Source organism: Octopus bimaculoides, chromosome 3 (assembly GCF_046866305.1).
Source record: "Octopus bimaculoides isolate indiv1 chromosome 3, ASM4686630v1, whole genome shotgun sequence".
Taxonomy (NCBI): domain Eukaryota; kingdom Metazoa; phylum Mollusca; class Cephalopoda; order Octopoda; family Octopodidae; genus Octopus; species Octopus bimaculoides.
Window position 1 is genome coordinate 76,601,738 of NC_142930.1, and position 13,772 is coordinate 76,615,509.

A 13,772-nucleotide genomic window follows, 5' to 3' on the forward strand; every position below is an offset into this window, starting at 1 on the left:
TGCTATGAACAGAACAGGATTGCAGGAGTACAAAGAAAATGTGAAGTATGCAAGTCCAGAGTCAACTCCTTGCCTTCAGTCCCAACAGATTACCAGTGTCCAACCTATGGCACAGCATTCCAAGCACGCATCCAACTGATTGGCTACAGCTGGATACATCATGCCTTGTCTTCTCCCATCTAATGTCCTTGGTCATAGTCAATAATGATAGAGGAGCTAAAGAAAAAAAATTGTTAGTCCCCACCATTGTTTGACAACTGGTGTTGGTTCATTTCATTTTAACATAGCACTTTATCAAAAGAGACTGAGAAAATAAGTATCAGGCTTAAAAATAAGTACTGGGAGTTGATTTGTTAAACTAAACCCTTAAACTAGCATGGTCATAATCCAATGATTGAAACAAGTAACAGATAAAGTCCTCAGTGATGCTCCTAGAACAGTGGCTACATGACTCCTCCCCCACCACCATTATCTATTTTATGCTAAATCTTAGAACAACATATTTCGTATTAAAGGTGTGATAACCAGGGTGGAAATGATAATCAAATATTTCATATGATGACATTAGTGCTATACGTTTGTTTAGATGTTAAACTAATCAGGGCTAGCCAACAACAAGCATTGTTTTGTGCAGAATATATATTTCATATTTATTTCAAAATTATTTTGTGCTATTCATGCCTTTTCCAAAGGTATAAGACACTCAAAATGAATTGGTTCCAATCAAGACAGGCTTGGCTCAACATAATGCTGCCTTAATCCTATGCATTTTATTTACTACTGCAATAATAATAATAATAATAATAATAATAATAATAATAATCATTGTCATTGTCGTCATCATCATCATCATCATCATTATCATTATCATTATTATTATTAAGGTGGTGAGCTGGCAGAACAGTTAGCATGCCAGATAAAATTCTTAGTGGCATTTTTCTCATCTTTATGTTCTGAGTTCAAATTCCACCAAGTTTGGCTTTGCCTTTCTTCCTTTCCAGTTTAATAAAATAAGGACCAGGTGTGCACTGAGATCAATGCAATCAACTCCTCCCCACCAAAATTTCAGGCCTAGTGCCTGTAACAGAATAAAAAAATTTTTTTTTTTAATCGGCACAAGTGATACTAGTTTTATTGAACTTGGTAGTTTGAAAAGCAAATAGACCTATTCTCATCTTACTTTATATAAACAAGAACATAAGCAAACACACTGGCATAAGGCTGCACATTTTCAATACAAAAGGCACTAATTATATCAATGGAAGACAATATCAGTTTTGGCAGAGTCTGAACATGGAATTGAATCTCAGACAAAAGAACTTCTGTGGTGAAAATTTTTGTTGTCATTTTTTTTTATACAGCTATTCCTGAGAAACACTACCTTTGTCAGAAAATATGCCATGATGTTTTGATAACACTTATAAATGACTGAAAGTTTTTTTTTTTTTTTTGAGCAGAAGTGATTAAATAAAAAAAAAAAGATTAAGATTCACAGCCAATCACTTCGAAAGCAATTTACAAGTTGCAATGACTCAGATGTCTTCAAATACTGAATGCTTATTTTTACTTTTATATGAAAAATAAAATATAAAAATTAAATAAAAAGGAAGTAAGTAAATAATAAATAAAAGTGGCCACAACATGGCCACAATCTGATGACTGAAACAAGTAAAAGAAATAAATAAAGTTTCCAAATAAAATTAACTGTGGAATTTAATTTACAGCTAAAGTTATTTTATTTAGTGGTAGTTTTTGGTAGTAACGTCTATCTGGTGAGTAAGTCAGTCATTCTGAATTTAATGCAACAAAATTAATGTGGCAACTGGAATTACAAACAAAAACAGACAATTTAGAGTGAGGTTCTGTTTATTTTAATTCTACCTAGATTACAGATAATGATGCAAATGAATCGAGTTTGGATCACATCTATATCAGGTCGAAGGAAACAACAACAAAGCCAAACAGAAGAAGAGTAAAGTGCAACTGACTGATTTATCAGAATCATGTGATCATTTAAAAAGAACATGAACATGAAATAAGAGTTTATCAATATTACACAAAGACATCTGTAAATGTCTTCTTTTCTAACTTGCTTAATTAGAGAGAGAGAGAGAGAGAGAGAGATCATAACTTTGCCCAGCATTATCCCATGTAAAATAATGGTTTAAAGTTTATTTTATGAAGCAGCTAAAAGCAACAGATACACACAGAAACTAGCCACAAGACACAGAAGACCTCAGCACTCATTGTAAACCTATTAAAATTGTAAGACAAATCATAGAAATAATATAATGTACTTTGAACTTAAAAGTATTAGTAGAAAGTGTAATATACTTTGCACCAATCTTGGTGGCAGAGAATATAGCATTAAAAGTTTTAACCACAAATCATGCATATTCTGGAAATGGGTAGAAATTAAATTTAAGGGAGAAGAACAAAAAATGCTTAACCAAAAATACCAGAATCTAGAAGCATGCATCATTTTAAATGATTTACTATAAAAAAACAATGAAACCAAACAAAATGCCCAGCAACAGCAGACCGGACAATGTAGGAGTTACAGATGACACTAGGAAAATCATACCATTAGAAGAATTGGTTCAGAAAACTGTTGGAGATTATTAATTAGAAGTGGAAGAGAAATCAGACAATAACGGAGTGAGAAACTAAAAAAGACAAATAGCGAATGATAGTGAGAAAAGAAACAGAGATTGTTAAAGATCACAACCAACATTTTTGTACATAACTCAACATAAATTTTTCTATATCCAATCTCATGCCAATTGTTGTTGTTATCATTGTCATCATCATTTAATGTCTGCTTTCTATGCTGACAAGGGTTAGATGGTTTGACCTGAGATGGCAAGCTGGAGAGCTGCACCAGGTTCATCTGATTTGGTATGGTTTCTACAGCTGGATGCCCAGGATAAATTTAACACACTGTTGTTGCAATTGCTTTTACAGCTGCATGAATGCTCCTCTTAGTATTAAAGCATGCTTTATATATAGGAACTGCAGATGTGGATATGACTTCCACTAATAACACTTAATATTTTAGGTCATAGAAGTATTACTTAATACTTTCTTTTCATCTAAATCAATGGTTCACATATTATACACTGGGGTTTATTGGGATTACAAAAGTTATTAATAGAGAAGGCATTTCTAAATGGATGTTCATTTCCTTATCAACCGTATGAGATTTCTATTGTGTTATGTCATCTACTCTACTGAGTGATTCCTACCCTTTAACATGATTCAGTAATGTCATAAGGTAGTGCTTCAAAAAGTGAGCAGTACTGCCCCAGTAACAATAAGAGAAGAGATGATAGATGCATCTGTACATTTTTTAAAGTCTATTCTTATTTAAATATTAACTTTAAACAAATTTAAACGTAATATTATGATAAACTGTTATCACAATAACAATGATAATAATAACAATACTAGCAATAATAAGAAACTTCAAAATGTAATTAAATAAATAAGCAAAATTAAATTTATGGATGTAAATTATAAACAATAAACAAAAGTATAATTTGAAAAACTGTCAATATAGATAGTTTCTGCATCTGTAGCATTAGGTAATGTCCCAAAATGCTTAAATATTATTGCTTTTAATAATGAATGTCATTGTTAATCTCATGATGTGTCCACCTCCAAGTATAACCAAACACAAGTAAATTTGCACATGAGCAGAAAAATCAATATCTGCAAACATACAAAATACAACTATTTTTGGTATGTTCAAATACAATATAAATTTGAATATAAAGATAAATTTCAATTGTAACTATATATGAAGCACAAGGAATATATAACTGAGTTTGGCCAAAGCCATGTGCTAAAAGTTGGGTCGATAACTAAGATTAAATATGAGAAATGTTTGTTTACTAGTGGGACCAGTGAAAATTCCACAGAACGAAAAAGATTAAGGGAAGATATCTAAGAAAGAAGGGATAATCTTTATTTTTATTTTGCTAAGTTATTTCACATCCAGTCACAATAATATATTATATGATCTTAAAATTTCTACCTGCTTAGCACTTTATATTTCTCTTTTTCTCTTCACCTCTTCAAAAATTTTTTAACCATGCAATTCCTCTCTTCATGTCTTTAACATTTCTTTCTTCCTCTTTACATCGCACTTCCACTAACTACATGAGTGACAGCATAATGCATTGACTAGCTATCTGTTCTCTCACTCACTCTCACATTCCAACTTCCTCTCTCTCACACAACCTCCTCCTCCTCACTAACAAACTAAAGAATAAAGTGTGAAAAACAGGTAGAAGAATATTATAGATTTAGCTTGATAAAAAAATATACTTTCCACTATCAACACACCATGACCATCATCATCACTATAGTTTTCAGTAACAAAGCTCATTTCATTTCATATCAGTTCAGCTGTTTGTTTATATCTACTTTTGCTGTCACTGTATCTCTACTCTGACAAGACAAATACTATCCTCCTCTCTCTCTCTCTCTCTCTCTCTCTTAATGTAACTGCCTTCCCTGTCCATCTCTCTCTATTTGTCTTTCTTTAACCTTACCACCAGAACATCACCCTCTGCTAAATATTATATCCTAAACATATCTTTTTCTTTACCCTTCCCTCCCCACCCTACAGTACATTGTTAACATTCCTCTCCCCCTCTTGGCCTTTCCCTTCAACTAACCACCTGACATATTTGGCCTTATTGTACATCTTTCTCTACTTCTTTATTTCTTTCTTCTTGACTCACACTCCACCACCCACCCCTCTCTCTAACTAACTAAAGTATAATGGGTGAACGAACAAGCAGATTATTATATTGATGATAAGGTGGTGCAGTGGTAAGTAGTTACCTTTATCAGATTAGTACCTGGAACTAAATTGATTTATGTATAAGAAGCTTTTTAATGATCAACCTATTGGCAGTAGATTTTTGTGGTATATTCAATTTTGTATTAATGAGGTATTGAAAAAGCATTAGTAAAAGAAAAGAGGTGGTAGTTAAAAGACTGAGAAACATGTGTTATGGGGTATAAGATATTGGAAATGAGGTAGATGATAAATGAAAAAATTTTGGAAACACTGATCTGATAAGTGAAGGGAGGATATACTGCAGTAGTTCCCATTCCCACTGTAACTATTTATTGCTAGATGGAATGATTTATTGAGAGTTGAATTAGATGTTTTTGCCATGGTACAAACCACTGATCATTTAGCTGATAGTCAACTAATCTTTTAATCTGTGACAATAAAAAAAAAATACAAAAGCAGAATGAATAGGTCAACAAATATTAATCTCTATTGTAATTTTAATATGATGTCACCAAACAAATTTTGAGATTGCAGGAGAGAGAAGGATATGTGTTGTAGGTTATTGTAAAGATTTTATGATATATCCTGAAAATTCTTACAAATCTGAAACACACATAGACACAAAAGAAAATACAATGCAACAGAAAATAGTTAGAAATGATTTGGGATTAGCAGTAATAAAGTTTAAGTAATATTAATAACTCAGAGAATAAACAAAAAGGAAATATTTGTTAAATCTATAGAGGTTTTAAATTATGTAGTCAATAAAACAATTGATACAGATATGTTTCCTACAACAAATCTACTGAACTACTACTCAGAACTGTGAAAATATATTTTAGCAGAAATGCATCATAATACATGCTGCATTAAAGATACTTTAGCATGGTAGTGGATTCCCTCAATGTTAAACTTTTCCAAAGAAAACAAGGCAATTATAAAAAAGAGACAAATTTGAAAATGCTTAACATTAAGCTAATCAACTAAAGAGTCAAATCTTTAATACAACATGCATGCATATAACACACATATAGGCAAAAAACAAAACAAAAACAAAACCAACAACAAACACTTTAAAAAGAAAAGAACTCCAAAGCTCATCAGTTTATTTCTACTTTAATAGCATTCCAACAATATACTGACCTCCAGGAAAGAAGAAAACTGCTGTAATAGTGGTTAAAATAAAGGATACAACACATAGGTAGACATCAATAATTTTGGAGATGTAAAAGCAGAAGCATATGCAGTAATATTAACTGAATATCACTGATGACAAAGCTACAGCATATCACACAATCAACCACAACATACACATGTATGTCATATACATAAACACATAGTAGAGACAAAGCATTTAGGTATGATAAAGGAATATTAAGATACTCATCCCAACAATGAAATACTACTATTGTCAACGTTTTTTTTCACCTGCTTACTTTCATGTATTTAAATTTTTCTTCTAGTTTTCAAGGTTTAACATTATATAATAACTGAGACAATGTAACGAAAAATATTAAATTCAATATAGTGATGTTGTATGCTTAAAATCAGTTTAGAATATAGGATTAACTGGGTTGTCAGAAATCATTATGAATGAATAAGTCCTTGGTGTGAGCTATGCAGATTCAATAATAGTTGCATCATAGGTTATAAGCCATCTACAGCCTACCTAATAGATTCTTGACAAGCTGCAGTCTTCTGAAATACTAAAGCTATTAAGAGAGACAGTTAGAGTTTGTATAAGCTTGTCCAAAAGACTTTAGGTTAATTTAACTACCCTAAAAGGTACACTGCATAAGTGGTTGCAGACCTACTATATTTTAAATCTAACTCTAGACTAATTTCAAATAATAAAAGGCAATAGAGATACTGTTGAAACAACAGACTAGCTTCTGTCTATGCAGTAGTCCCTAGAACTATATAGATAGACTAAATAATCTAATGTCTCTAAAATTTCTAACACCAAAATGATTTAGAGATTTCAGTAAAATCAAGAGAAAAAAAAGATTTGACAATCATTGCTATATTAATTATCTGGATCCAGCTACAACTAAACTGTTTTATATAAAGATAAGGTAGAAACATTTTATATAAGAACAGCAAATCAAAGACCAAGAAATACATATTGAACCTTATGTAAAAACAAAAATAAAATATAAAAAATAAAATCATGCAATGATAGCAAGAGCTGAAGAAACTTATAGTCACTTTTATTATGGCAATCTGCTGGCAAGAAAAACAAAATCAAAATATGGTCAGCATCAAGTAGTTAAAAAGAAAGTAAAAGTGACATTTTATAGTTTTGAAAAAAAAAAAAAAAATCATGTATATCTAGACATGAGATTTTTTTTCTTCCCTCTACACAATAATTCAAAAATACTATTTTTGATTTGACAAAAATAAGATATAAGTTTAAATCTTTTTATTGAATAAAATAATCATAATGATTTCTAATACAAAGTCATAAACTAGGATGTAGGAACATTCAATTGAACTGAAACTTATTTCCATCAACCCCCAGGATGCAAAGCAAAGTTGACCTTGGTGGCACTTGAAGTTAAAACATGATGTGTAACTATATATTAGAAGGTATGTTGTCTGATCCTTCATGGATTATATCAATAAAATATCAACTAAATAATATATTCAGTAAAATTTTTAAATAAGCCCTTTAAGTCCAGTACTGCAATTCAAACAGTGTTGTTGTTTGGAACTGAGCCTCGTTTTAGAAAGAAATTCCAGTCAAAAGATTTCCTATGTGCATTTATTCTTTTGTGCATTGTGCTTTGAATTTCTTCAAATTTTTCTTTCTTTGATTTTCAAGCACAAAAGTAGTTAATACCTCAAGCAGTGAGTTAAAATTCAATATCATTTATTAATAACTTAATTAGAGAAAAAAAAGTCTGGAATTGGAGAAAATAATTAAAGTAATATTTCAGTGTCATCTACACACACCCACAAACTAAGTGATATCACAATTTATCAATTCTGAGCAGGAGTAGTGTTACCACAATTGTTGGTCATTGCATCAATGCTTTAGTTAGTGAATGGAAAGGATTTAAAAAAAAAAAAAACAATATTTTACTGATATATTTTAAATGTAAGGTCATCGTGTACTAGTGGGCTTATGAAAAAAACATAATTGTTGTAAGAAGAGTAAATAATAATTGGTTGGGCTTAGCAAAGCCCTTGAATGAAGAGATGAAGGCGTATTTTGGAATGTTTTTTCTGTTGGTAACTTTCAAGTTGCAGAGACTACCTAGAGCACAAATTCAGTGTTGGATACCTCGGTTTTGATATCATGTAAAAATGTGTGAAAACACATATCAACTTATCAGATTTCAACCAACCTAGCCAGGTGAGACAGACATGACAACATGTAAAAACCATATCCACAATATACACAAATCCAGACTTATGCAATAGTAATATTTTTATGATTTTTATACTGGGATAATTATATTTTATCAAAATCTCTAGTTTCTAACAGGACTTAAAGATTTATATAGAGAACAAAAATTATAGTATTTGATCATTCCTTTATAACTTCAAAATTTTACCCTAGTGAAAGTAAAAAAAAGCAAAGATTGAACAGGGTGAGACAAAGAAAAGCTAAAATTATAAAACTACAAAAGAAATTTATACACAGTATACAACTAAAATAGTTGAATACATCAAGGTTTAGTGGTAGCATTAATCATAATATCATTGATACAGGGCTGAAAATTTTAGGGTATAATGTGGTCAAATGTATATACTAATGATACTTATTTTATCATTCCAGAAAGATGAAAATTGCAAATTTGAACTCAAAATGTAAGGGGTCACAGTTAAATATTACAAAATATTATGTCTGACACTGAACACATCCTGCTATCCATTTCCTACATTAATGATAATAATGATTTCATTTACTATGCATAAAACTAACTAGCTCTAATATATCGTATATACATATTTTATTAATTATCAAAGAATGAACAACAATTTTGGTTATAATAAGAATTAAACATTATGATTCCTGATCCTGTGTATAACATATCAATACTGAGTGTAAAATCTATGGGACACAAATATTCTTGATCTGGAATAACTTTGTAAGACACATTCTTATAACCTAGAGTATATATATATATATATATATATATATATATATATATATATCAGGAATATTTGTCATAACATGAAAGCACCAAAAAAAAAAATAAAACAATATATTTCTTTTTAAGGGTTTGAAATTTTTCATACTGTTAACCACATCATGAGTGTATACATTTTCAAAACAAAATTTTGCTATCTTTATTCTTGCATGTCAACATTATGTCTCAAGAAGAGTGGAGGCAGATAGCAGAAGGCTCATAGCTTAAATTAAAACATTTCATATAGATCACTATAAATATGCAAATGTTTCAAAGTTGTTCTTTCTTCAGATGCTGACTTTTAAAACTATCTTACTTTCTCAAGATAACCATAACATGTTTTCTTCTCATCATGAAAGATAAAAAAAAAAAAATGAAATAAAACAAGAAAAAAAGAAAATTGCCTATTCACTACCAATACTTCTCACCATAACTCAAGATTTTATCCTAGTGAAAGTAAAAAAGCAAAGATTGAACATGGTGAGACAAAGATTTTTATTTGACTATTCATTTTTCCACACCAGCATGATTTGGACTGGTTTCAACTTTGTATTATCCTGTAAGGTAGGTGATCTTACTGTCTCCTCCCAGATTTTTGTTGAGCTACTTAATGTTCATTTTTATTAAAAATTTATATTTGCATATTAAACTTAAGACAACATTATTATAAATATTTACTATAAGTGACAGTGAACTGAAAAAAGTTGTTGTATATATACTTACATGGTCATTAGTCTTGAAGGAATCAGAGTCTCTACCTCCAGCTATGCTAAAACCAAGACCACTCTTATCTCGAATAAGTGATGTAGATATTGTCTGAAGAAGAAAGGAAAGACAAACCCATCAATTATAATAATTTTTTACTTAAAATGTTAGTATATTTCAATAAAGCTTGCTAAATTTTCTCCATTTTGCATTTCACAAGAGAATATCTAACATTTCAGATAGCTTTTCATGATAGTCTCTTTTTTATGGCAATTTAATGTACTTAATGTTTTGATTTTACCCTCTGCTGATACAGACCACCACCAGTCTCTTTAAATTCTTCATTATTTTCACAACTGTTTTTCTATGCTTGCATGGATTGGATGGGTTCTCTTTAACATAGTAACTCATCACATACTACATTCTTGTCTCTATTTGCTTTGAGAGGTTTGGTTACTGAGATCAGCTTTCACTATTTCTGCTTCAATCTTGCTTGGTTTATTTCATCCTTCCATTTGAATCTTCTGACATCCTACCGTCATCATAGATACACATTAAATGTCTGTACTAATGCAGTCTTCTGTCTTGCATAATACATTTGAGTCTGCATACACTTAGTTTTTCTCACAGCTCATCTGTGCTTTGTCATTCATGCACACTGACAACTGTTGCAATTATAAGATTCAACTGTCATTGTTAAAAAGCTCAATGAATTCAACATGTATTTTTGTGTTCTGTTAGCAGAGAAGAGAGGAAATATGTTAAGCCATCAAAATCCAGTATAAAAGATACAAAAGGAAAACTTCTCTAGAAACTTAGCTGATGACAGCTAAATCTAAAATTACAAATATATTTTTACTTGTTTCAGTCACTGTACTGCAGCCATGTTGGAGCAGTGCCTTAAAGAGTTTAATCAAGTAAATCAACCCAGTACTTATTCTATCAGTCTCCTTTGCTGAACTGTTGTTACAGGCACATAAGCAAATTAACACCAATAATCAAGCAGTGGGGGAGGAGGCAAACACAAAAACATATACACAACAAACTTCCACACAAATTCCATTCACCAAATTCACTCGCAAGGCATTGGTTGGGCCAGTACTATAGTAGAAAACATTTGCCCAAGGTGCCATGCAATGGGACTGAGCATAGAACTACATGGTCACAAAGTGAGCTTCTTAACCACTCACCAATACCACAATCAACTGTAACTGAACAAATTTTGGGGGCTGTTCCAATTGTTTTAGCTATGCAGCCTTAACCATCTTTACTTAGACTAACCTATGATATAGAGGCAGACAGCTGAATGTTTAAGAAAAACAAATCCTTTAAGCACCTTAGTAACATTGTTTTTCAGTTTGTTCTCCAAGATGATGCATTTTCTGAGCCTTATTCATAAGGCACATACAACTCCAGTTTCTTCTAGCATTAAAAATAAGTCAAAATTCTTCCCCATGATAGATTTATGGACTATCAAAGGTAGCTTATCCACAAGAGGAATTAAATTTAGCAATGAATTATGGTACCCTGTGATATCTATCTTTAGCTGTTAAGTATTAAGATTATTTACTATGGATATAATGAAGGATAAAAATTTGTACCCTATCAACTCAAATAGCCATCTGTGAAAAGCCATTCTAAAAGCCATCCATTTTCAAATATATTTTGTCGTGGCTGTCAGGTCTTAGAGATGCTACACAAAAGTGATTGCCTGTAACCTTTTTTTTTTTGGTACACATATGAAACACAAGTTTTTAAGATTATATTAGCAATGCAAGCAAAATGAAATGACTACCAAGAGCAAAAAAATTAGATCACTATAATTTACTTGTTCCAGATATCTGACAGCTAATGATATTGCTATAGTCTCATTGCACTTTAATCGTGTAGATAATTTGAAAGTAGAGTCAACCCAACTATTGGTAAGAAGTCACAGAATAATGCCTATTGTTCCAAAGTGTTTTCTAAGTTATTCAAGTTGCTCTTGGGTAACCTTGTTGCGTTCTGTGCAAGTCCTATATCATCTGAAACCATGAGAATTGAAATATTCTTGTTTACTTCTCTAATCTAAGGGAGAATAATTTAATCTCTTCATCTGTCATTTAATTACATTTTATAATGTTCACTATTAAATTCAACACTTGTTTTGCTAAATTTTCATGATTTAATGCTGAAAATTTTTTTTATCACAACTTACATGCATACATAGGTATGATGTTTCTCAAGTGAGTAACTCAACTGCAAAAATGTCTGAGGAAAACATCTTTTGTTCGTAATGTTTGTATGTCTGTTACTAAATGCATTTTCCGTGCCGGTGGCACGTAAATAGCACCATTTGTGCGTGATTGTTACCAACGTTGCCTTCCTAGCACTTGTGCCGGTGACACATGAAAAGACATTCAAGCATGATCGTTGCCAGTGCCGCTGGACTGGCTCCTGTACAGGTGGCACGTAAAATACACCATTTCGAGCGTGGCCAATGCCAGTACCGCCTGACTGGCCTTCATGCGGGTGACACGTAAAAGCACCCACTACACTCTCAGAGTGGTTGGCGTTAGGAAAGGCATCCAGCTGAAGAAACTCTGCCAAATCAGATTGGAGTCTGGTGTAGCCATCTGGTTCACCAGTCCTCAGTCAAATTGTCCAACCCATGCTTGCATGGAAAGCAGACGTTAAATGATGATGATGATGATCTTTGTCATCTTTTTGAGATGTATCTGTTTATTAATTATTATGTAATAAATTAACAATCACTAATATATGTAGTAGGGCTTAGATTTCAAACTTTCTCAGCTCAATAACGAAAATGAGGCAACAACATGTCAGGTGACTTGCCCAGAATTTTGACCAATAGTATTTCAACTGCAATCATATGATCGGTGGAAAATTCCTTGGTTTCCCACCAAAATATGGTTATAGATATAGAAGTGCAATGCAATTAGTGCAGGGGTTGAGAGGTCTCAGAGAAAACAGGCAAACAGGATTCTTGGTCGCTGCTTGATGTTGGGTTAAAAAGTATCACTCATCTGCCATGAACACAATATTTTCACTTTTCCAACAATGGAAAAAGCTGTAGCTATCTAATTCTTGGCCAACATACCTACATAACTCACTACTGATAATCAACAATGCAGCCTCCCACAACTCACTATTATTGTAGTCTTTGTAATGTTAATAGTTTCCTCAAAAACTTCAAATGGACTTACTTTTGAATATGGGTAACAACATGCAGCCACAACCAGCCCTACCAATTATTTAACACTCATTTAATCATGCTTCAACATGTTTTTTAACGAATGACTGTTTACATAAAAAGGCACCCCCAAAACTGACACAACCAATTTCCTTAATGATCTGACCATAAGTAAATATATTACAAGCCATTGAATTAACAAGCACCATTTTAGGTATTTTCTTTCTACCATTACAGGAGTGATCTACTGATGTAAAATTTTCAACAGGACATTTAGAGTTAACACATAAGATTATGATACAATATATGGCAACATTTGACAAGAAATATGAATGTAAAGTCTTATATTTAGTTGTAATATAACCTCTGCTAGTTTTAACAGTAAAACATTTGATGACTCTCACAACTAGATTCACAGATATGTATTGTACATATTTAACTGTGCATATTTGGGACATTAATCCTTTCGTTACTAACCTGGCCGTAGCCGTCCGAAAAATGCTTTGGTTTATAAAACCAACCTGGCCGTAGCTGGCCGAGAGCACCCGTTGTTTTTTAAATATAAATTTGAACCCAAATCTCGTTAGTACATACATTAAAACAAGTGATTTCACTTTGCAAACATTTGAGTTATTGTATCCGACATTGTTTGGTGTGATATTTGAACTCAGTGAATTTCGGAAGATGTTTTTCTACTTTTCTTCGGTGTTAATTTTTTTCAACTTTGAAAATGAAGAGGAGTTTCATGCTATCAAGAAGTGATTCCAAATTTGAAGGCTTTTCAATGGAAGATATGGAGATATCGAGGAAAAGAATAAATAAAGTGCAAAAGCACATAGTGGACGAAAATGAATCAGATATTTCTGTATCCGAAACTGAAAGCAGCAATTCTGAAGAAACTGAAAGCAGTGACATCGACAGTGAG

The 13,772-nt window shown here is 31.9% G+C and overlaps 1 protein-coding gene across 2 annotated transcripts in view; it reads right to left on the reverse strand.

Moving 5' to 3' along the window:
* The window catches only part of LOC106871622 (protein scribble homolog), a 772,291-nt gene that overhangs the window by 360,740 nt on the left and 397,779 nt on the right, over positions 1-13,772 (reverse strand). The window contains exons 19-20 of one of the 2 annotated variants that reach the window (XM_089349239.1): positions 9,673-9,765; positions 5,954-5,974 (exon numbers count right to left, since the gene is read on the reverse strand). In XM_089349239.1, coding sequence (XP_089205365.1) covers positions 5,954-5,974; positions 9,673-9,765 — 114 coding nt within the window. The remainder of the gene's footprint in view (positions 1-5,953; positions 5,975-9,672; positions 9,766-13,772) is intronic. The other variant, XR_016241095.1, reaches the window with a different exon arrangement.